Source organism: Podarcis muralis, chromosome 3 (genome assembly GCF_964188315.1).
Source record: "Podarcis muralis chromosome 3, rPodMur119.hap1.1, whole genome shotgun sequence".
NCBI classification, from domain to species: Eukaryota; Metazoa; Chordata; class Lepidosauria; order Squamata; family Lacertidae; genus Podarcis; species Podarcis muralis.
In genome coordinates, this window is record NC_135657.1 from 49,172,726 (window position 1) to 49,198,568 (window position 25,843).

The 25,843-nt window shown below is 42.0% G+C and overlaps 1 protein-coding gene across 2 annotated transcripts in view; it reads right to left on the reverse strand.

Moving 5' to 3' along the window:
• The window catches only part of SMOC2 (SPARC related modular calcium binding 2), a 128,816-nt gene that overhangs the window by 80,300 nt on the left and 22,673 nt on the right, over positions 1 to 25,843 (reverse strand). For both annotated transcript variants that reach the window (XM_028723934.2, XM_028723935.2), the window contains exon 2: positions 5,102 to 5,273. In XM_028723934.2, the coding sequence (XP_028579767.1) occupies positions 5,102 to 5,273 (172 nt within the window). The remainder of the gene's footprint in view (positions 1 to 5,101; positions 5,274 to 25,843) is intronic.

Consider the following 25,843-nt stretch of genomic DNA (forward strand, 5'->3'; position numbering starts at 1 on the left):
TCTTAAGGAATATAATTAACAAAAAGAACAGAAGTAATTTCCCTTCCTGGAACTGTATCTGACATTCTAGTCATCTGGTGGTTAAGGGAATAAATATTCTGAAGAAAACAAAAGAATAACAGAGCTGGCTGGGACTCCCTTGGCCTTTAGGAACCACCCATTGCTTTGTGGCAGGCGTCACTAAACCTAAACGCTCTCTGACAGATTTTAGCTAAATATGGAAAACAGAGAAGAAAATGAAGTGGGTAACAATGAAATCTTGGCTTTTGCATCTAATGCTCATATTTTTGGGGGGGTCGGGTGCCATATTTTTATTATTTTGACCTTATTGCACATATTGAATTATTACTTTTAAACAGAGTCTGTGTCCTATGCTTACTCAGGGTTTGGAAGAAGACTACCTTTTCCATGCTGAAAGAAAAGGCAGAATGTGAGAAAACCCCTCAACAAAACTCCATTGTGTGTTTTGTGTGTGCCTGTGAGGGCCATAATGTGTGCCAAAAGGAAGGAAGGGGGACCCAGAAAAAAGTTGTTTACTTATTTATTTTGAATTCTTATGGTCCGCCCTTAATCCTAAAATCCCATGGCGAGTTACAACAACAGCTGCACAAAACTATAAAAATTATGACAATAAAATAACAGTTCTCATAAAAAAAGAAACAGCCTGTCAGTTCCTGGGATCTAGGCATCCCACAGCATTAAAAGGCTTGCCAAAAGAGTTTTCATCTGGTCTTCAGCTGGCACGTGTAGCTGGCTATGTTCATGCCAGTCAAACCTCAAGGTGATGTCATGGGACAGTTATGCTTCCACTGTAACATGCTCCCTGAAAACCCAAACCCAAATTCTGGAAAGGAAAGATCCATTTGGATTGATCACAGTGAAGGAGCTTCAAAACCAGGCTCAATGTTCTCAAATGGGGTGGGGAATCTGTGGTCCTCTAGACTCCAACTCCCATCATCCATGATCATTAGCCGTGCTGACTGAGGTTCATGGAAGTTGCATCATTAACAATATCTTCTGGAGGGCCTCCCTTCTGTGTCCAGGGCAGCTGTTTACCAGCTCCATCTGGTACGCAGGCTCAGACCCTACCTGCCAGTGGACTGTCTCGCCAGAGTGAGCATGCTCTAGTTATCTCTCGCTTGGACTACTGCAATGTGCTCTATGTGGGGCTACCTTTGAAGGTGACCCAGAAACTACAACTAATCCAGAATGCGGCAGCTAGACTGGTGACTGGGAGCAGCCGCCAAGACCACAGAACACTGGTCTTGAAAGACCTACATTGGCTCCCGGTACGTTTCCGAACACAATTCAAAGTGTTGGTGCTGACCTTTAAAGCCCTAAATGGCCTCCGTTCAGTATATCTGAAGGAGCGTCTCCACCCCCATTGTTCAGCCCAGACACTGAGGTCCAGCACCTAGGGCCTTCTGGAGGTTCCCTCGCTGCAAGAAGCCAAGTTACAGGGAACCAGGCAGAGGGCCTTCTTGGTAGTGGCACCTGCCCTGTGGAACACTCTCCCACCAGATGTCAAAGAGAAAAACAACTACCAGACTTTTAGAAGACATCTGAAGGCAGCCCTGTTTAGGGAAGCTTTTAATGTTTGGTGGACTATTGTATTTTAATATTTTGTTGGAAGCCATCCAGAATGGCTGGGGAGACCCAGCCAGATGGGTGGGGTATAAATAAATAAATTATTATTATTATTATTATTATTATTATTATTATTATTATTATTATTATTATTACTACTACTACTACTACTACTACCCTAAACTGCTTTCATCTTTGCCTTAGGAGAATTGTGAACTATGATTTTAAAACCAAGAGACCCCAAGAATGATCTGAAGGCACTTCATGCAACTCTGCAGCTGAAGCTAACACCATCTGGCTCTGTATACTGCCTGGATGGGCTATATCATGGGTAGGCACACTAAGGCCCAGGGGCCGGATCAGGCCTAATCGCCTTCTAAATCCAGCCCGCGGACGGTCTGGGAATCAGCATGTTTTTACATAAGTAGAATGTGTGCTTTTATTTAAAATGCATCTCTGGATTATTTGTGGGGCATAGGAATTCATTCTTTTTTTTCTCTTCAAAATATAGTCCGGCCCCCCACAAGGTCTGAGGGAGAGTGGACCGGCCCTCTGCTGAAAAGGTTTGCTGACCTCTGGGCTATATGAACCATATGCATGCTTCCTTTCCACAGAAGGCTCTGAAGACTACAATTAAAACACTATTAATGAATTCATTGCACTTAGGTCTGGCTTTCAGCTCCTTGGGAGAAAAGTCAGTGCAACTAGCAAATAAAAATTTCCTTAGAACTATGGTGTGACTTCCTTTCTTCTTTTGCTGACATTCTATTTAACTTTGTATTCTAGGAGCAGGAAGAATCTCACAAATACATTGTGGTCGACAGAATTTCCAGTGTATGAAAAGTTCTCCTTTGTGTTGTCAACAGATATAACAGGAGCTTGGATTTCAGAACTCAATTAAGTTTTCTTTGTCACCCTTGAACAAATATGGAGGTAGAGCCAATTAGACAATACAACAGAGCATTATGAAAGAGACTAAGAGAACAAGCAAATTGTTTCATTTAGGACTGAACAGGGATGAGACAGAACGTCTCTTTAACGAATTCTTGGTGCTTTAGGAGCTTTTTGGAGCTAACAGAGATGAGGAATGCATGGCGTGGAAAATTGTCTCCTGGAGGATGTCTCTGTGTGGTCTCTTGTTTTGGATAGAGAGTGAGCAAAGGTAAACCTTTTGTGATCATCGGTATTTATGCATAAAGGATAGCATTGTGCTGAAAATCAAACCCTGCATTTAAGCTGGGAAGCGTATCAAGATTTTTCCCTCAAGCTGGCAACACAAAAACCTGAATAGTTCTGCACCAATTAGCCCAAATGACTTTCAGATTAATCAGAAATGAGAAGCAGAACACTAAATATCAGAACTGGACAGGGAAGAGGTGAGATAGTAGGGTGGGTAGAGGATGGGATGTTGACGAGAAATGATAGATATAGAAGAAGAGTTTGGATTTGATATCCCGCTTTATCACTACCCGAAGGAGTCTCAAAGTGGCTAATATTCTCCTTTCCCTTCCTCCCCCACAACAAACACTCTGTGAGGGGAGTGGGGCTGTGAGACTTCAAAGAAGTGTGACTAGCCCAAGGTCACCCAGCAGCTGCATGTGGAGGAGCGGAGACGCGAACCTAGTTCACGAGATTACGAGTCCACTGCTCTTAACCACTACACCACACTGGCTCTCTAGTGCTGTTTCAATCCCTTTCACTGATCTGAAAATAGTTCAGCACAGAAACCATTTAAGATGCAGTAGTCATATCATTTAATCTGCTTTCACTCTAGTGCAGGCTTCCTCAACCTCGGCCCTCCAGCTGTTTTTGGCCTACAACTCCCATGATCCCTAGCTAGCAGGACCAGTGGTCAGGGATGATGGGAATTATTGTCTCAAAACATCTGGAGGGCCAAGGTTGAGGAAGCCTGCTCTAGTGCCTTTCTATAGAATTACTATTCTTCATTCACTCGTATTTTATGGAGAATTTTTGCTGTTGCCAAATTGTTGCAGTCCAGTATTTTCTGTGTTGTCTTCTGATATTTTTCCTCACTATGAAGTGATTTCCCCCCCACCCCAGCAATAAAACATAATTGGAGCACTAATCTATCCAGCGTGGTTGGTCAAAGCACTAACAAGGCTTTTCAGCACTCTTGTGTCTTTAATTAATTAATTAATTAATTAATTGGCCTCCTTGTTTTATTGCTTCTTGTTGATTCCAACTATGGGATCAGTCATGAACAACTACTTTTAATCACCCAAATGTCAGTTTTTGTTTCCACAATGATGGAAGTCTCTAATCACTGATTTCTTCTCATGTTTTTCTTCTCATTTTTTTAGAGAAATAATAAAAAATAGTAGTACAAGAAAATCATTCATTAAGAGGCTATTAATTACTAATCTCCAAGCCCTGGTGAACAGGAGGCTATTAATCATTCAGGATCTGCAAACACGACACTTTTAATGAACATTTCATTGGACCTTTCCAACAGTGCGATATCCTAGACATGTCTTCTCAGATGGAAGTCCGACTGACATCTTCTTATAAGTAAACTTTATGGGAAAATTTTGACCAGGGAGGAAGGCATTTCTGGATGATATAGTGCCATAGTGACTATATGTTGAAACTGTATTCTATTTCTACAAGTTCCAGCTAATTACAGAAAAGCAATACCTCAACAACATTAAAGGGCTGCAGTGTAGAACAGCTGCTGATTGAAGTCATTGGAACTGGTGTACAAGCACTGAATCCCATCCGACGACATGCTCTTCAACACCAGCCATTAGAGTGTATAGTGTTAATATCTTCTCAGTCTAATCACACTATCCCATCCCACACCACAGCTTGTAGAACTACTTTGCCACATGTTCTCTGGTATGTGATTTTAAAGAAATGTGTGGCAAATTCTACTCATCACTCGGCAGGTTTGTACAGACGGACAAGGTTATCTAGAGTGTGAATACTCTTATATGAAAAACATGGCGGCAGCTTGGTAAATTTGGACTGTATGGGTTCAGTGCTTTTGGTAGATCATACTCAGGATGTGTATACTCAGGATCAGCAAATATTTGAAGGACCTCAACGGTCCTTACAGTGTCCATATACACTAACAGCAATCTCGGCTCTCTGAGAGCTGGTCCTTATGCAGCCAAAACAGTGATGCCTGAAATGGAAGAATCAGCAGGACTGGGGAAGCCCTGAGCAAGGTTGTTGAAGAGAAATTATAGCTATGGTTCTGTTTCAAACACTTCCACTGATATGCAAGTAGTTCAACACACAAACCATTTAAGATGCAGTACTCATGCTCAATGGTCATGAAATATTGGCTGATTTCTTTTTCGGAGGGGCAGGAGGTTGAAAACTTGGGGGATGAAGAATGGAACAGAATGCCCCAAAGAGGAGCACTCAGCACTGCAACATTTCATGATAGGTTCCATTTCTTTTTAAATGAAGACACATTAAGGAGTGTGCTTAAAGCATCAATTCATAACAGGCTTTGTTATGCCCACAGAAAGAGAAAGAGATTTATTACCTTTGCAGTTGCCCTTGTGGGAGATTTCTAGTTGAGGATCTTTGCATTTCGCCCGTTGGAATTCACACCGGGACAGGAAAGTCCTGCCATCTGAGGCGCACAGCGACTTTTGGGGGGACCCCGTGCATTCCAGGCTGCATTCTTTGTCCTTGTCTTGCTCCACTCTTAAAAACTTTAACAAAACAAAGTGGTGTAAGAGGCTGAAATCTGATCGAGCATTAAAACTCTCCAATAATATTTGGCCTGTCATGCAGCCATCTGATCTCTACCTCACCACCCCCACTCCCCCCAAAACACAGATCCTGGTTGTGAATTTATTTTTCAAGGAGAGAAAACAGCAAATTAGCACTGCACAATGGTGAGGCTGGTGAGAATCCCAGCACCAGCTGGACTGCTCTGAGTTAGGGGTTCAGGAACAGGCCACAGAACCATGGCCTTTCTTCCCCAGTCTAGTCATAGGGCAGATGGGTATTTCTGCAAGTCCTGCCTCTCTGCAGAAGTGATGCAGGTGAAACAGCCCTCTGGAGTTGCTTTCCTACTTAGATAAGACTGCTGTGTCATAATTCTATTTCAGCTTTTAGATCATGATCCTCTTGACATAGATTAGTTTCCTTTTCATTATGTGCAGTGCCTGGTACCCTTTTAAGTATTTTACAGACACATTAATAATGACAATGAACTGGAGCATAGGAATTTCTGAAGTTATGAATTGACGCCAGTGCAGAAATACTCTTGAGGGACTGGCATAAAATCAGGAGACTTAATCATTGCCATCTATGGCAAATAGTCACCAGATTTTTGTTAAATGTGAGTGTTTTCCAAAGTAAGCATACAGAGTCTGTGAATTATATCTAACTCCCTGTGTGCATTTTTTTAAATAAAAAAATATGCATCTGTAATAAATCCACTTAATTTTTGAGCTTCAACTGTGCTCTCCTTGCATTTCATCACACTTTATTATAAGCAAATATAAAAGCCTTACAGTAAGACATGATAATTATAATTTTCTGTAAACGGTGCAACAAAAATCACAGAATTCATTATAGACACAATATTCATATCCTTGGAATCCTAGTACAAGTTAAAAAATATAAAGGAACAGTAACAAACAATAAGAACATTCTTTTTTGACACTCCCTACTTTGTTTAGCACTTTTTGAACACCACCGTGGATTGTCTGAGGTTTAACTTCAAGTTGAATACAGTACTGGGCAAATAGGGATGGAGTGATAGCTCATTGTAGGGGTGTTCAACTTTGTAAGCATCCCCAGTTAAAGTGTTGCAGCACCTAGAGCACACATACCCTTCCTCAATATTGCTGGCATATTACAGCCCAGGTGTGACCCTTCAGGTAGAGAAGATGTCTCCACTGGTTTGCATAGGGGGTGAATTGAAGGACAATTCATGGTGGGAAATATTATTGAGATGCTGGTCACAAAGGAAGAAAGAAATCACCCATCCACAGATGAAACCTGGTGCATAAAGATTCCCGAAGGGGATAATTTTTCAATCCATTATGTTGTCCCATAAGCTGTCCTTTAGTTTGGGGGAGGAAACAATTCTATTTGGGGAGAGGGGGACAATCATTTTGAGTGCTTACAAAAGACTTCCATGTTTTGCCAGTGCATGATGGGAACGGAATGCTCACCAAAAGCAAAACAAAACCCAACATCCACCTGCCAAACTCCAGTATCTTTGAGCTGAACTTCATTCAGAGGTCTTCTTCTCTTTAGCAACATCACAGCCTTCAATTGTATTTTCACCTTTGTTGTGGGTCCCTCTCTTCTTCATAGCACTTATAAAGTGATAGAAGTCAATATGGATGTTCTTGGGGGAAATGGCAATGCAAAAACTCATGATAAAAGGTGGTCATTTCAGAAATGAACCTAGATGTGCCTAACACATAAAAACAGTTTTGAGAACAGCCGGACATAATACTGGGCCAAATCCGAAAAGCACACTCATTTCTATTCCCAGATCATGTTTTTATTACTATTATTACTATTACTATTACTATTACTACTACTACTACTATTTTGAATTATGGTGCTGGAGGAGACTCTTGAGAGTCCCATGGATTGCAAGAAGATCAAACGTATCCATTCTGAAGGAAATCAGCCCTGAGTGCTCACTGGAAGGACAGATTGTGAAGCTGAGGCGCCAATACTTTGGCCACCTCATGAGAAGAGAAGACTCCCTGGAAAAGACCCTGATGCTGGGAAAGATGGAGGGCACAAGGAGAAGGGGATGACAGAGGAAGAGATGGTTGGACAGTGTTCTCGAAGCTACAAACATGAGTTTGACCAAGCTGCGGGAGGCTATGGAAGACAGGAGTGCCTGGCGTGCTCTGGTCCATGGGGTCACGAAGAGTCGGACATGACTAAACGACTAAACAACAACAACTATTCACCACCACCACCTTTTATCTCACTTTCTATTAACCTCCAGCACCTCCTCTAGACCTTTTCCCTGAGAGGAGGGAGACCTTCTTTTCACACTTCTCTGTTTTCCACCCACCTGTACTCAGCATGCAAGGAGATGCTGGGGCTGGCATTGGGCCAACCAAAAGGCTACTGCCCAGCTGGAAGGCACAACAGGTAAGTGGGGATGAAATGGGCAGGCTGTGGCACTGAGGCCCACCAGAGAAGGAACAGTGACCTAGAAGTTAACCTTCCATACACTATCATGGTGGAACTGGTGACTTCATATCTGACTACCAGAAAATAATTGTTTGCAACCAAGTCCAGGCACAATTTGTTATGATTTATTTGTAACAATAAAATACACACAGTCCCTGGTTTCATCAAAGTATTTCATAGGAAGAAGAAAATTGCTGTAAAGGGGATTAGAAACCTGATCAGACTTATTTAGAGTGAAAATCTCTTTGTCATTAATTTCAGTGCTGGCTCCATCCCCTGCTTCCTTTCAAAGCCAACGCTTCCTGGTTATGATCCTGTTCCAGACATGTACTAATGATTTGGTTACAAAATATTTTGGTGCCTGCATGAAAACATCTAAACTCCAGACATAGCCTGCCTGCAACCTAGTGTGACTCAACAATATTTTGCAAAAACAAATAATCTCTACTCCAGTACTGTTCAGCCCCGTTCTCCAAGTTAAACATTTAGTGCAGAGCTGACATTAAGATTTACAAACTGGACCCAAGCTAATGGAACTGGCTTGGGGCAATTTCAAGAAGTCTGCAAGCAGTGCCTGCTCCTTGATACACACCTGACCAGCTACTCCATTGACCCTACGCTTTCATTCTCAGTCCAAAATAGCTAAAAACAACAAGAAGCACACACCATATAATTACAATACCAATTATATCACCATCATTTCATACAGTGAATGTTTATTGAAAAATGAGTTTTCGTTTGTCTATTGGCAAGTTGTTATGAAGGCTTCTGACCCCACAATCCAGATGTGCCAAATGAAAAATGATACATTAATTAATCACTTTTAAAAAATAATTTGTTCCACCAACTTCATATGAAGAGGTGAGGATCTGGGAGCCATTATATATGCCTTTAAATCCTCTCCATGTGCGGTTGCCTTCTGAAGATTGTTCCAGAGTTTCATCTGATAGAAGAATACATTATCCCAATGCACCAAGGTCTGCACTAGCTTTCTGTTCCCTTCCAGTACTGTAATTACAATTCAAGGTGTGGGATTGTTATTTGTTATTGTTATAGCGAATTTCTAACCTCTTGTGAACATTTGGTCAAAATGAGAATAGATATAGTCAAAACAAAAATTAAAAAACCCCCAAATGGCACACAAGTCAACAATTGTGATTTTGTTCTAGAATGCTCTCTGCACACCTTTACTCTAATTTCTGAAGAGACCTTACAGGCATAGGGTGGCCACTAACACATTGTCCAAAAAGAGGAACTGTGCCGCAAAAAAGAGGTTGCAGATTTGCATTCAGTTTTCACATCCTGATTTGCATGTGAACATTTAGAAATAATTACTATCCTATAAACAGAAATACAGTACATCTCAGCAAAATGGGGAAGACTGTGACCAGGTAACAGGTGCTAACTGCTGATCAGGAGCAGCCAGCATAGCGGTGTGGTACAGTAGAGATGTCCTTCTAACAGTGGTGTCACAGCTTCTTGCCAGGACGGAGCAGGGTGACAGCTTGGTTGTGGCTGTGTGTGTGTACTGGCAGAGCCAGTATGACACTCCTGAAAGTGCACCCACACAACCCTGACCTTGCCGCTTACCTGCTCCATCTCCATCTCATCCCAGTAAGTATCCATGAAACTAGTGTTGGGAAGATTGCTCCATGGCACTGCCCCACTACGCCAGTCACTTGTTAATGATGGGCAACTCTTCCTTCTCAAGGTCCTTACCTTTAAACAAGACTAAACCACTGAGCCTCTGGGGATTGCCGATCAGAAGGTCACCGGTTCGAATCCCTGTGACGGGTGAGCTCCCGTTGCTCTGTCCCAGTTCCTTCCAATCTAGCAGTTCGAAAGCACGTCAAGTATAAGTAGATAAATAGGTACTGGTCTGGCGGGAAGGTAAACAGTGTTTCTATGCGCTGCTCTGGTTTCTTACTTATGCTGGCCACCTGACCCAGAAAAACTGTCTGCGGACAAGTGCCGGCTCCCTCGGCCTTTAAAGTGAGATGAGTGCCGCAACCCTAGAGTCGTCTGCGACTGGACTTAGCTGTCAGGGGTCCTTTACCTTTTTTAGACTACACAGTCCTTTAAATAGAGGACTGTCCTCTGCAATGTAGAGGCACTACAAATGCCTTTCCTGAAGGCAGTTCCAAGGGAAGGGGAAGGGAATATTATTTCTGACAAATTTTCTCCACACACACTCGAACCACAAGGAAGATTTGATTTGGGTGGCGGAGCAGGAGCCAATGAAGACCACCGAAACTTTCCCCAACTAAATGTAGCTTTTGGATGGGAAGGGGCAGCATTCCTAGAGGCCATGATTGCTTTGAGGAAACAAAAAACAAGGAAAGGTTTGGAAAAGCTGGCGTCACCCTTTCTCCTGCTCTGCCTGAGGTGATAGCCTCAGTGACAGGGAAAGGTGGGGAAAGGTCTGAACCCCTCTTCCTCTCCAGCCCATCAATCTTGACAAGCCCCTAGTTACCTTTAGAAAAGTGGCCCTTCTGCTTCTATTTACAGACATCTGCATCTCTGTTACACTTCACTAGTATAATTGAGTCCTTTAAAGCTTTTTATCCTAATCCACACAATAACTCTTCAGAGTTATTCTATCACAACAGGATCAGGTTGGGTTGTTACACTTAAAAAAAAAGTTTGCTTTTTAAAGGGCTCAAACCTTTTATATTTCTGAAGCAGAAAAGAATTATATGGCAAGATTTTGGTCTGTAAAATGACCATGTGTTATTCTTTAGGGGAAAAAATCCCACTCATATGTATCTTTTTACGCTCACCGGTTCACTTTTTAAAGGCCTTGTTACAGCATGCACACATGGAAACATTTTATAGGATCTGGCTGTTAAACAAATTTTCCTGATAGGCCCATGAGTTGGATCCTACATTATTTGTAGTATAGATTGGGTTCATATGTCATTTTACATATGTTTTAATATGTTGTTGTGCGGAGTGCTCCTGTTTGGGGTTTCATCCAGCTAGCTCCGGCCGTTTCCAGGATAGCCCATTCCATGTCCCCTCTCAAGCTTTTCACCAAGAGACACTCAGCATTCTGTGGATGCCTAGCATGCTCAGTCCTCCTCCTGTTCTTCTTGGAATTCACAACCCTTGCAGGTTGCTTCCTAAAACATTTCATAGTTCTGCAAACCTTGGGGTTCCCTCAAGTCTGCTGATATTGTCTTATGTGTGGTTAGTGCTGTTTCGGCAGCATAAGAATCTGTCCTCAGAGATTGAGTATGCTATTAGTGTACAGGGTGGATTTTGAACTTCACCCTGAGTAAAATTGCTATTGTTGCCTCTTCCTCACTTTAAAGAATTTACTGTGCGTGTGTGTGTGTGTGCGCGCGTGTGTGTGTGCCTCAAATTTCCCACAATGTCAGTATAAAGTGCTTCCCCAAAACACTTAACTGTGAACCAATCTTACCTGGGGGATTTTGTACATCTTGTAGCAAGCTAGGAAAACTAGCATCAATAACCTGGAGTTCATGTACCAGATCCCATAAAGAAAAGTTCTTATTTCTTCTTTTTCTAGGTAAAGTTTGCTCTTTTCTGCACAGTTGTGGAATAGAAAACCAGGGAAGTAATGGGTTCACTGATGTTTAGACTAGTCGTGTATCCATCATTATAGAATAACAGAATTCGCTTAAGCAAAAGCCAGTTAAAGCAATAAACCTTTCAAAAAATAACACACCAATGTAAAACATATCAGTCAAAGCAGAGTCGTATTTAACAATCAATTTTCTGTGCCTGTATCCTGCAGTATTAACACAGTCTCAAATCCAGCTGAAAGCAACCAAGTTGAACCTCCAGCACTGAGGGAACAAAGCAAAATAAAGTCTAATTGACAGGCAGCTTGGAATTGACCTTGGGAATAAATGCAAAGGTGTTCTGCATTTTGCAGCTGATTCTTCAGCCATACTGCAGTTCAACTGGAGGTAGGGAGTTGCACTTGGAGAGGTGGCATGAAACAGGAGACATGGTTATCTGAAGATTTCCCCTGGCTTTCTCTATGACTATAGCTGATATCAGCATATGACATCCTTCGGCAGCTACTAGGGTACCAATACTTTGGTAGGGCTATGTCAGGTGGCAGGGGAACAACCCCCATGGCAGGTTGCCAGGAACGGATAAGACAAGGAAAAGTTCTTACCATCTGCTTTTTATTCAATATTTACAGAGAGAGGCTTGGAAATGCAGCCTCTTGGAATAATGGTGCTGTCCTGAGTAAATCTCCACCCTGCTTTTCTTCCACTTCCTCATTCATCAACAGCACCCGCCCCTTACGGTGGCTGCTCAGGGCCATCTGTCTCTGAGCTCTTTGCTCTCCTACTTTTAAGGCTCAGCGGGTTGTGGTAGATGGTGGGTCTGGAATGCTTTCTAGTGATAACATGTCAGCCAGCTGCTCCTGCTCTGTCTCCTCCTCCTCCTCTCCCACTATTTCTCAACTTTCCCCCTCATCTTCCTCTGAGCTGTGACCTCCCTCAAATCCCTGTTGTAATTCTGAACTGTCTTCTTCTCTGGAAGGGTCAGGCAGGCTGGGGAGGTGGTCTCTCCACCATTCCTACTCTGCCCAGTCCCTGACAGGCTACCACTGTTATTTATCCTAGCCCTTCTCCTTTTAAGAATATCAGAACCTGGTACTCCAAGGTAGCTGGATCTAGGTTTTCCTCATAGTGCCTTCAGAGGAATTGTAGGAAATTAAAATGGTGAGTAGACCTGGTCACCTGGCACTGCTTTGAGTGTATGACCACTGCAGGCTGTCATCATAACAAGGTAAGCCTACTGGAAGAAGGGGCCTCCTGATGATGGAGGGGTCCACTTTGGTGAGGACCCAATCAAACCTGGAGCTAACACTGTCAATGACTTATCACTGAACCTCTCCCCAATATATGTAAGTCAAGAAGTTTCTATTGATAAGGTACAATGATTTAATCAATGATTAAAGCATGTAGCAATGGGGACCATGTACTCTTCTATAGTGTTAGGGCTGCCAGAGTGTTCATATCAAAAAGATGGAGATAGATTCAACAAATGTGGACATGTCTTGCCGGACTTCCCAATTGCCACATGGGACAGGTTTTGCAGTAGCAAAATGGGGCGAATGGGAAGTCCGGCAAGACATGTCCACATTTGTTGAATCTATCTTCATCTTTTTTATGTGAACACTCTGGCATCCCTAACACTAATGTGTAATGTGTGAAGACAACCTGCATCCCATAAACATGGTCAGTGCTGCTGGTGTTTAACTGCCAACACAACTAGTTGTATTCCATAACCTGCTGCACCCTAGAGAACAATGTAGCAATCCTTTGTAGCTATGCTTCACAGAAGAAGATTGGGAAGGGAAGAAGAGCTGCCTTTGGGGCAGTCAGTCTATCATTACTACGGTAATCTCACTGCAGAACTCCAAAAGTTTCAAGGAAGCCTTGAGCACTCAAAAACACATCTAGCAATTACTGCAATAGATCATGACACCCTGAGCTGTTCTCACATCCATGAATATCTTTACAGAAATTCTGTGAGAGTAAACACGCCCAGAAGAGCCTTTCCGTCCCACAACTCTATAATTTTAACTGCCCAGAGAACTCCAAGAAAATCTTACTCTACATCCATATTTTACCTGAACAAAGTTACTAAGTTTTTAACTCTCACTTTCCTACATTACATCACAAAATTCATTATTATTATTATTATTATTATTATTATTATTATTATTATTATCATTTGACTTGAATTCCGCAACTGCAGCTACACAAGTTCCTCAACTTCATTTGGCTGAGGCTAATGGCAGTCAGTGTCCATCAACATCCAAAGGCCCATCTCTGCCCTAAATGCACTTATTAATAACACCCTGATCTCATTAAGAGCAATTAACTTTCCCCTTAATAGAAAAGGTGTCTAGATTGAAAACTTGGTTTATCCTAAAATAACTTGGAAGCAGAAGCTGATACTACTGCCTGCCTTGTTCAGTAGAAGGGCTTTACTTGAGGGTGGTTGATAGTTTAAAAGAGGAGGCAGAGTCATAGGCAGGATGTGGTCTTGCGCCTGTCGGCAGGAGCCAAACCAATTATGTTTGATGAGTCCTATATCCCTTAATTAGGGCTATAAGTGTTTCAATGGGACTACTAAAAAATAAGTGGTTTAGAGCCTGTGGTCTAAGATGGTTATAAAGATCTCAGCACAAATAAAGAAAATATCAGATGTGTGTCAAGTATACAAATTATGACACGCTGAGCATGTCCAGTGAGTTACTATAAACAATATTTCTTTTCCCTGGTGACTATAATAATAGCACAGTCAGGTAATAATTTCATGCCTGTACTTGAGACACTGGAAAATCTTTCTAATGGGGTGGAACGTGGCTTGTGGCTGAGGAAGAGCACACCCCAATCTTTGGAAGACCAGATGCACAAGTAGTGAGAAGTACCAGTTAAAAGGGGGAAATGGAGAGATAAAGAAAGATAAGAAATGAACGTGCAGAAGTGATCTTCTCACAGCTTCACACTTTGTTGGTTATCAAAAAAGAGAAGAAAAGTGAAGCATCACCACTTTGTGAACCCACAAAGGGAAGTGTGATTTAAAACCCACAGGGAGAACCTGTAGAGGCAGCAAAGAATGGTATTTGATCTGTTGAGCACTTTGACCTGCGCTCAAGGATCGGAGGTGGCTGCCCATTTGTTACTGGACCAAGTTCAAGGTGTGGCTGTTGGTAGATGGCTTGGGACCAGTTTGCATAAGCCACTGCACTGCCACACATGTGGCTGTTCAGTCCCAGAGTTTGCACTTTAACTAGTGCCATTTGCAAGGAGTCATTCCATTAGTGTGGCAGCACCACTGCTCTGGAACGTTTGCCTTATGGACATTAGGCAGGAACCTTCGCTATACTGTTCTTAGATGCCTGCTGAAAACTGTCTTGTTTCAGCAAACCAGTCCAGACACATGATTCACTTAGATTTCCCTTAAATGTTCCATCACGTCTATCATTGTTTTTAATGATCATTTTATACAGTCAGATGGGAAGGGTACAAATAATAACATTGTTGTTGCTGTCGCTGCTGCTGTTTTTCATTGTAAAGGTAAAGGGACCCCTGACCATTAGGTCCGGTTGTGACCGACTCTGGGGTTGCGGTGCTCATCTCGCTTTATTGGCCGAGGGAGCCGGCGTACAGCTTCCGGGTCATGTGGCCAGCATGATGAAACACTTCTGATGAAACCAGGGCAGTGCACGGAAACGCCGTTTACCTTCCCGCCAGAGCGGTACCTATTTATCTACTTGCACTTTGACGTGCTTTCAAACTGCTAGGTTGGCAGGACCAGGGACCGAGCAACGGGAGCTCACCCCGTCGTGAGGATTTGGATTGCCGACCTTCTGATTGGCAAGTCCCAGGCTCTGTGGTTTAGACCACAGCACCACGTGTGTCCCTTTTTCATTGTATTTATGTATTTCAGTCCTTTTTTGTATGTAATTCAATTTGTATGCCTCTTCGAGATTTTTTTTTTAAAGCAAGTGGTCTACACATTTTCTAAATAAATAAATAAATAAATAAATTTGTGCTGTCTTATGGTATGAAAACAGGTGTGTAGGGGTGTGTGTGTGTGTTTCATTAAGTTAGGTAGATAAGTTACACTGAAGTACACATGGCTCTGCAAACACTATTCTTATAATAAACCTGTCAAGCTTTGTGAAAATACTATGGCAGCACACTTGCTGCTGCCACACATATTGGGCTGAGGCTTTAAATGAAACCACACTGTCTGTGGCTATATCATACAATAAAAAGGAGGGAATGTTCCCAAGGCCCACAATAGACCAAAAAGCCCTCCATGACACACACAGCTCCAATGTCAGTTCATCGAAATGAACAAGTGTGCATTTTGTGTTTGCTCAGTGATGCAAAGCTTGTGAATTTCACATTGAGAGGGAGGCAGAAGGTGAGAGATAATGCAGACACTAACTTGTCAACTGGCCTCCTGGCAGGATCTGATAAGAAAAAGGAAGGCAAGTTGCCAGCCATGCCTTTGACCTCTCCACTGTTCACCACAGGTGGCTAGGAATTCCACACAGGAGACAGCATGGGATTCCATCTCTAACCAAGAGAGAGAGTGGTTGGCTCTGTTTCCATGCTGGCTGTAGAAAGAGTGAAGCCCTTTCCCCTCTGGCCAGCATAACAATGCAGCAGGCTGCTAGAAGAGGGACAGAAAGATTGTGCTGTCCTTTCTCCACCAGCTCACTTGGCTTCTTTTCTGGCTACAAAGTAAAAGGCTTCCCTTCCTCCCTGGCCACCACAGCCATGTGCTTCTACCAGAACTATGATCTGCAAACATGGAATGATAAACATTATTTTTATACCATTTCCTCAGCTTGAGCAGCCATCAAAATCACAGGGGCAGGTCATTTGAGATCTCTAGGTATTATTACATTTATGGGATTGCACTCTGCTGTCTATATAAATGAATGAATGATTCCAGCAACACCATCTCCCACAGAGATATGACAGCATTTGGAATAGATCTGGTGGAATTTCATCTCCTGGTTCATCAAAACACACATAAAATCAGATGAACTGGGGTTAGGAATGTGCTTCTATAGCAATCTTTAGGGAGGCCCTAAGGAACAATGGTGATCTGTACCCATTTGGACTGTAAACTGCTGTGACAGCAGCAGAATTTACTGAGGGTTGAACCTGGAAGGCTTGACTATTTGTTCCCTGCTTAAAATATTGTTTTACCATTAGATCAATAGCTTGGAGATAAACTGAAATGTTCACATTTTGTAATCTATCGGTTGTGAACAGAGGACTTCAATGTTCATTCCCCAACTCGTTGGATTAAACTGTCCACCCTAAACAGATATTTATTAAAAAGTAAGTGCCACTTAGTTCATTGAATTTACTCCTAACTAGGTATGCACAGGATTGCAGCCCTAGTGGGGGTTTCCCCCCCCTCCATGAGCAAACTTGTTTCTTCTGCGTATTCATCACGTTCCTTCTCAGTTTCAGAAAGCTGTAGACAACATGTTTAAAATTGCAACAAGGGTATTAGTTACAAGAACAAGATTACTGAGTTTAAAGGAAGGATGGACTGAAATTCAACAAGCTTTTTACCCCCTGGAATGTGTCCCACTTTACAGAGCACAGTTCTCTATTTGAGGGGGAACTTTTCTGTCTAGGTTAAGGGTGAAGAATCCTAAGAAAGGAGAGCAGGGGACTTGAAGCTTCCCATCAACTATCAGTAGCTGAACAGCAGATTCACACTGCATCACACTGTGGTGACATGTATTATACTCCTGTGTATACAAACTACTATAATGAAGTGAAACAATTCATATCTACTGCTTCTAATTGAAAGCATTCTTTATTTGGAAATATGCAGCTACTGCTCTCTGGGTGATTATGTTGACGAAATGTCCATGCACATAAACATTTGACGGAGATCGGAGGATCTGGGGAATGAGCCAATCATCTCCTAAAGCAAATAAGGCTGTACAAATGCAGGAGAAGGAAAGGTTATTTGGCAAAAGTTTGGGGACAGATGCATACAGCCACACTGACCAATGAAATGCTGGAATAGTAAGGATAGGCAGTTGCCCAGATAGTTGCTCATGATCATTAACACATCAGAAATAAATTCCAATTACAGTCAAGGAGACTGTTTTGGATTAGGGAAGTAGCACATGCTGTCCATTCATGTATACGTGAGTGTGTGTTTGTTGGTGTGTATGTCCTGGAGTTGTTTGTCTAGAAATACTGGATACAGGATTTTACTATGGGTCCCTTAAGACTGGTGCTGCTTGGGTTTTTTGCAGGTGTTTTCTGCAACCTGCCATAGATGCCATAATAGTGCATTAGTGATGGATTTACAGTATACTGGACCATGTACACATCAATTCAGCTTTATCAGATTATTGCCACCTGCTGGGGCACTCTTGCAATATCCCACAACCAAAGCAAGAGAACAACAACAAAACCCCTGATCCCACAATATTTGTGGTATTATAAAAACTTACAAGATTTCAGCAGCAAGTTACAGGACATGCACTGACTGGGAATGAAGCAGTATGTCTTCCCCAAAACTTTTTCAGGTAAAAATAGTGCTGAAAGCAGGATTGCACATAACAGCCTTGATGTCATGAGCACAAGTAATCATGAACGCAGAATAAAGAGGATGTCTGGAGGGGCCCTAACATGGAATAACAAGGCAAAAACACACTGAGCCCTCTCTTGAATCTAGCCTTACTTAAACATCTCAGTCTATGAATGGTAGTGGGGCTTCAGTCCATCCTTGTTGGCTCCTGCCTTCTCAGTCAACAAGCACTGAACAGGACTGGTGAAGAGGAAAAACCAACCCCATGGAATGGGCCAGTGTGAGTCATCCATCTGTTGTTTTTGTCTTAACAAACCACTTGCCAAGAGCATCCTCCCCTCCCCTCTTTCATCCCAGTGCTAAGCAAAACACAGTGCCACCTGCCAGAAGCTGTGCTTCAAATGATGCAAGATATCAAAGAATCCAATGGCATCTTAAAAGCTAACAAATGTATTGTGGCAAAAGGCCGTTTAAGCAAGAGTCCGCTTTGTAAGATATTTGAGACATAAAGTGGTTTGGAAATTATTAGGCACAAATACGTGTGTGCGTATCCACACACACAGTAGGAAAAACAGTTTTATATTTTATGGTAAAATAATTGCAAGCAATTATATTGTATGATACAATAAAGGTTGGATGTCCCAAGATAAATACACACATGAAATATCCTATTTCAGCTGCTTAATAGCGCCAAAATCTTTCCTTTCAAGGCATACTCATATTTTCTAATGCCAGTCAATGTCTAAAAACCTCCATCATCTGGTAACTCTTCAGTGGCCCACAGAATCCTGTTATTGACCTCAGCCTTCTTAAGGTTCCAGTGAATAACCTTAAACTTTACAAATAATCCTCCTTCCAAGAAGTCACATCAGAAACCGAAGCACTAATGGTGCATGGTACATTGATTTTAATAAGAAATGGAAAGCACATGTTGGTGTACTCACATTGCAAGCCCATCTAGGGGCCTTTTTTCTTATGGTTTATCCAGGCGATGGATGCATGCACAATCCCAATGGCTTTTAAGTAGGGGTGTGCATCAGATTCAGAGCCAGAGCTGGATGTTTCAGGGAGATTTGGGGCTTGACATAAGTGGAGCGAGTTCTTTACAAGAAAGCGTAAATCAAAGCAGGGACCCCTGAAACACTTAGTGTTGGCTTGGCAATTCAGACACCCCAAAATGCTGCAGACAGGCATCTGTTAAAAACAAAAGCAATGTCTCGATGGGATGAGGGAGAGCTTCATTGTGACTTACAAGCCAAGTTTGTTACCAGAGGGAACACAGGTGGCCCGGCCCAGCCCACCTGAGGTGAAAAGAGAACGTGCTACCCCTCCTCCCATAAGGCCATGCCAGAAGATGCAGCTGCCGGTGGTGGCAGGTGCAGACAGGGCCCTACCCCACAGGATTCCGCCATCCAAGGTGGCTGCTTCAGTTTACCTCATGAGCGGGCTGGCCCTGAGAGGGAATAGTTTCTACTCAGAAAGCAAATCCCTTTCCATTCTTCCCCTATCAAATCAACTTGAAAGGAGACTGGCACAAAAGCCCCTGGCCCTATTTGAGACTTGGCAGCTTTCTTGCCTTTCTCTTGTCTGCAGTTTTCAGACCAATTGCCCACCACAAGACATATAGGGAGATTAATCTTTTATGAATGCCACCTAAAAAGTGTAATGGCTGACCTTAAGGGTAAACAACTGCACCTATTGCTCTGAAATTCGGCAAGATGTGTGCCCTCAGAAGGGGCAACCTAAGCTGGCTAAAATCCCGTAAAATTCTGCCCCCAAACTGTATACAGTGGTACCTCGGGTTAAGAACTTAATTCGTCCTGGAGGTCCGTACTTAACCTGAAACTGTTCTTAACCTGAAGCACCACTTTAGCTAATGGGGCCTCCCACTGCCGCTGTGCTGCCACTGTGTGATTTCTGTTCTCATCCTGAAGCAAAGTTCTTAACCCGAGGTACTATTTCTGGGTTAGCGGAGTCTGTAACCTGAAGCATCTGTAACCCGAGGTACCACTGTACATTAAAACAGTTATAGATGAACTCTCTCTCTCTCTCTCTCTCTCTCTCTCTCTCTCTCTCACCCTTTGAAGACAAAGGGGGAGGCTTATGTGACTCATGGAGCCAACAGGGTGGGATATTGATCTTTTACCACCTTTAATTATTCCTGATTTGATGGTTGCTGTATCAAATAGCTGCTGTAACCAGAGGAGAGGGAATGGATTTCCTCCCCCCACCATGCTTCGAATAGCCACAAAGTTTAAGTCTGCATCATTTGATGGCAATGCCTTGAAAAGTAAGAAGGTTTATGTTTTTATTAAACAGTAAAATGGTATTCTTCAGTCAACCTTCAAAAACACCTGGAGCCTTAATCAATCTGTTATCGATAGAATGTGTCCCACAGTTCATGGCCAATGTTCACTAGCCACAATCGCTGGGCACTGAAATAATAAACTCTACCTCATATGCAGATGGAAGATCCTATACCACAAAAACGTCACATTCATGCCAAGTAGAGAAACCCTTTGGATTCTCTGGCTGATGCAAGACTGTGGGGAGAACTTTGTTTCAGTTTTGGCTTCCAAGAAGTCACAAGCAATATAAAATAGAACCAACAACTCTAACCAGCTGGATTGTAGCTTATGCTTTAGGAACACATTGGACACACCACATCCTTATCTTTGTTCCCATCTGTAGCACATATGCATTTTTTATTAGGTATGTGACAGCTGATGGGATGGGTGAAATCAGAGATCGCAAACTCTTGGAGATGGAAAGATTTGGAAGCCGGATGATCATGATGCCACAGTTCGTAGTGAAGGGTAGCAGAGAACAGGGAGCCAGGAGATGAGTCTTCTTTGTTCCTTGGAAGTCATGCATGAGTCTGTATTTTCTTTCCAGTCATCAAGGGTTTCCTCTTTGCAGGAAATGCCACAAGTAGCAAGCAGCTCCAACGAATGGCTGAAAAGGGGGGGGGGGTGTACATCTGGGTATGTGGAAAGTGGCAGCATGTTCAGCTTTTGGATTGCCAATGTTTACTGGCCCGATTCCTGTGTCTGACACACAGCAGAGGAAACATTACCCATAAACTTATTCCATCATGCCAGGAGAGGCTTCACTTGGCTTAGTTTCTAGATGTCAGTGGTTTTTGTTAAAGGCACAAAGCAAGACCCTATATGATTAACATAAGCAAGGTGGCCAGAAACAAAGGAGGTTCCTGTACCTTTAACAATTGTGTATAAGAGGGAATTCCAGAAAGAAAATATCTCCTCACCTCTGCACATCACATTTTACCTGCAAAAATTCCATCTGCTACACCAGCCTTTTCATCTGGCTACCTTAACCACATATATGTGCTGTATATTCAGATACAGATGGTGCTGCCTCCTATGTACTGGGAGAGGCTCTGTCTTAAAAAAATATGTTCTCTTCACTTTTGTTTTTTAAACTGTCCCCTGCCATTCTCTCATCTATCTGTTGCTGCCTCTTTGCCACGCATTTTTCTTTGTTAGGTCTCCTTTCCGGAGTAATCCCAGTCAATCAGGGAACACATGGTGTTGACATCGCAGTGCTCCATGATATGGACAATTTGAGATTGCCCCACCAAAGAAATCTATGCTCCAAAGACTGCAGTTAGCGTTGGAATCAAGCAATATCTGGCAAGATAATCTGAGGGCTCTCTTGACTTTTCTCTTCATCTTACATGTTAAGACTCCAGGTGAGGAAGGAAGCAGGAAATACACATTTGTAGCCCAGTAAAGAGATTCTGGGAAAGATGGAGGGCACAAGGAGAAGGGGGCGACAGAGGACAAGATGGTTGGATAGTGTTTTCGAGGTTACCAGCATGAGTTTGACCAAACTGCGGGAGGTAGTGGAGGACAGAGGTGCCTGGCGTGCTCTGGTCCACGGGGTCACGAAGAGTCGGACACGACTAAATGACTAAACAACAAAGAGATTCTAGCAAGAGTGTTTCAAAAAGCTCATCAGAAGTTGTCCAGTAGTCATGCATGGCTAAATTTCATCTATCCTTTGTAGCATTCCAGAAACTAGACCATGCTTCTATTTTCTATCTTGTTTCTGCTTTTCAAGGCAGTCGGAAACTAGCCATAATGTGCACCAATAGCTACGCTCAGTTAAAAATCTCTTCCACATTAAATGTTCCTTAGAACAAAAGATTAACACAAGACAAAACTAAAGATAGTACTGTGGAAAATCGAGTACTTTCCCCTTAAGAAGTGGGATTTCCTTGTTTGATTTTGGTAGATAAACCTCCATGTCACATAAAGATGATGTTGGCAAGAACACTGCTCAATGAGCGTCACCCTGAGGTTAACAAAATTCAGTCTTTGACTCTATTATACATATTAGGTTTCCCTAGTGACTGATTATGTATTTCCATGTATATGTTTCAAGATCTTGAGCTGCCTTTTTGCCCCACCATTTGTGGGCAGAAAATGTTTAATGCAGTTACAAATTGATTGTATTGTGCAAATCTTTTGTAAGCCGATTTGAGAGCCTCTTGGGGCTATCAAGTGGCAAAGAAGTATTTTAAATAACAAATAAAATTGTATAAGATGTATGTGTCTGTTTTCCCATTTAGCCTTAATTTTCCTCTTGAGGTTTTGCCTTCATGATTGCAGGATTAGATGTAAGATTCTAACACTTGGTAGGATATGCCTTCCAGGAAGCAAACGGATTCCCCTTTTCAAATTTAAATGAACATGAATGGTTGAACTGGTAATGTTAGTTTGTAATATACTACAATCATGGTTTTTGGATGTCCTGTAAATCACCTGTCTTTGTAGAGCATTTTGAGTACAATGCATTTGTGGAAAAGGATATATACAATAAATTGACTGACTGACTTTGTGAATTCAGAGTCTCAAGAGCATGAGACTCTTAATCTCAGGGGTTCGAACCCCACATTTGGCAAAAGATACCTGCATTGCAGGGGGTTGGACTAGATGACCTTGTGATCCCTTTCAACTCTAAAATTCTATGATTCTAAAACATGTTCTGGTGATAATCATGGACTAGTGACATCAATGAGACTATCCACAGGTAATGGTTTGGAGGCTGGTATGTCTTAGAGTCATCCTTTTAAAAAAAAAATTCATTTTCTCATTTTACAAATATTTTAACAAAAAACCCAAAAAACTTTACAAAATCATTCTGCATTTCCCTTGACTTCCCTCCCCTCCTTTCTGTGGTTACTTAGCCTGTTTACTAACTTCCCCTTCGTATTCCCTTTTAATTATTTCTTACTGCATGTGTGTTGTCAATCCTGCTAATGTTTTAAGTTGTTTACAATACGTCTTCAATTTCCCCCCCCCCCCCATTCTGTTTTAAAAAGTCCCTCTTCTTTGTTTCCTATTCTTCCTGTAAGTTTCACCATTTCTGTGTATTCCATCAATTTTAATCGCCAGTCCTCCTTCCTTGGAGCTGTTTCTTCTTTTCATCTCTGGGCATAAATCATTTGGGCAGCTGTAGTAGTGCACATAAATATTTTTTTCTGTTCTTTCGGTACCTCTCCACCAATTATACCCATAATAAAAGCTTCTAGTTTTATAACAAAAATTATCTTCAACATTTTTTTCATTATGAGTCATTTCCCATATACCCTCCTTCTACTGGTATCTGATTCCAACTTATATATTTTTGCTAATTTACTGGGAGTCAGATACCATCTATACATCATTTTCATATAATTTTCTGTTATCACATAATACACTGCAAATTTCAAATCCACTTTCCACAATCGTTCCCATGCTGCCATTTCAATATTATATCCTATATCCATTGGTCATGTCTTATAGTTATCCTTGATTTGCCTTTTCCTAATGCTTCCTAATTCTTAAAGTTCTTCCAAGCATTACATCCTCCAATCTGCTGAGCAACAGATTACATATGGTCACCACAGCCTTTAAAACAAATGAATTTAGCGTTTCTCTGTACACCTTCCAGCAATCAGGCTCTTCTTTTTTGTTTGTCTCTCTGCAAAGGAAAGTGCCCCCAGGGTGGACTTTTAAATTCTCTATTTGACACTGATTTAATTGCTGTCAAATAAAAAGAAATGAAACTTTACTGTCCATATGATTAGGACATGGAAGGCTTTCAGTTACTCATTGCTCCTGCTGAACCAATAGCCAAGTGCTTTGGAACTGAGGCATACAAAGGAATTTCACTTTGTGGATTTTGCCTCAGGGCACCGGGATGAAAGACTCTAAAACTCTTGATGTGGATTTAATACTTGAAGAACCTGGCATTTCCTTCTCTTAGGTAGAAACATAAGCCTCAGGTTGAGTCTACACATTCAGTGAAATGGGATGGTAAAGTGGGCCCTGCCACTTCAAGCTGCAGGTAGAAGATGTATCGAAGATGTAGAATATATGCTTTATAACACTGTCCCACTGCCCAAAGTGTTTTTATTGAAGGTGGGGTGCTAGCACTGAGGTCCAGCTCCGAGGGCCTTCTGGCGGCTCCCTCAGTGCGAGAAGTGAGGTTACATGGAACTAGGCAGAGGGCCTTCTTGGTAGTGGCACCCGCCCTGTGGAATGCCCTCCCAGCAGATGTCAAGGCAATAAACAACTACTGTATCTTACTTTTAGAAGACATCTGAGGGCAGCCCTTTTTAGGGAATTTTTTAATGTTTGATGTTTTATTGTGTTTTTAATATTCTGTTGGGAGCTGGCCAGAGTGACTGGGGAAACCCAGCCAGATGGGCAGGGTATAAACAATAAAATAATAATAATAATAATAATAATAATAATAATAATAATAATAATAATAATAATTACAGAACTGGGAGAAAAGTTCTGGAATTGTTTTCTATTTATCATATAGTTTTCTGCTTATCATATACCTTGAAATACTGGAAAGCATTAAAATGTGGCACCCTCCCTCCAATCACAGTCTGGCATGGTAGTTCGTCCTACTTGAATGTAATAATACAGTCATACCTCTGGTAGTGAATGCGATCCGTGTGGGAGACACGTTCGCAACCCACAGTGTTCGCAGCCTGAAGCGCGAGCGCCGAAACCCGGAAGTAACCCGTTCTGGTACTTCCGGGTTTGGCGCAGTCTGCAACCCGAAAATGTGCAACCTGCAATGTTCATAACCCGATGTATGACTGTACCTCAGAATTCTACCATCTTCTACAAACCAGGGTTCCTCTTCATATATGCAGGAGCTTTCACACATACATCTGCACACATGAAGAACATCAAATGGGCATTCACTGGGAAAGTGGTGCACAGGAGACAGAGAGCTGGCCTGGCCTGTGCAACCTCATGAGACCAATGCATATTTCTTCCGAGTGAGCGGTGTAGGTGTCATTCTGCTGTGTCTATAGACTAGGCAATACAACAGAATGCATTGCATAAAGAATTTCCCAAACTTATTGCCATCTAAGTTCAAGATTCCTCAAATTTAGTTTGCCAGACTTGAAGTAAGATATCTTGGCTATCTTGGGAGACATTGATAATGACATTTCCAGGCAGCCTTCTTTTTATAAAAAGCTTAGCTCACTTGGATGAATTTTAAGTGGAAATATTTTAGTATCTTATCTAAATATGGCCATTGTTGTTTTTAAAATTTGTTCATCTACTTTTTGGATTAGCCAGAATTTGTGATGTGTAGAAAATTTCTTCCACTTTTCCCCAACCATCCTCCATCAATTAATAGGGGCGGGGGGAGGGATGTATTCATGGATTATCAAGGTTTTTGTGTGATTCTTTTTTATCTTTGTAATACTGTTCAATTCACATTAAAATCTATGTCTGTATCTATATATGATAGATTATTATTTTTTTGCTGAAATTCGCATAGATGGGGTACAGGGTTTTTGCTGTGCTGTCCAATAGGTTTGCAAGTGTATTTCCTTTTGTTCCACAAATCAGTTCTCCAGTGATCTGCATTCTGCAGCCTTTGCAAGTGTCCAGGAATAGGCAGACTCAGCCCTCCAGATGTTTTGAGACTACAATTCCCATCATCCCTGACCACTTGTCCTGTTAGCTAGGGATGATGG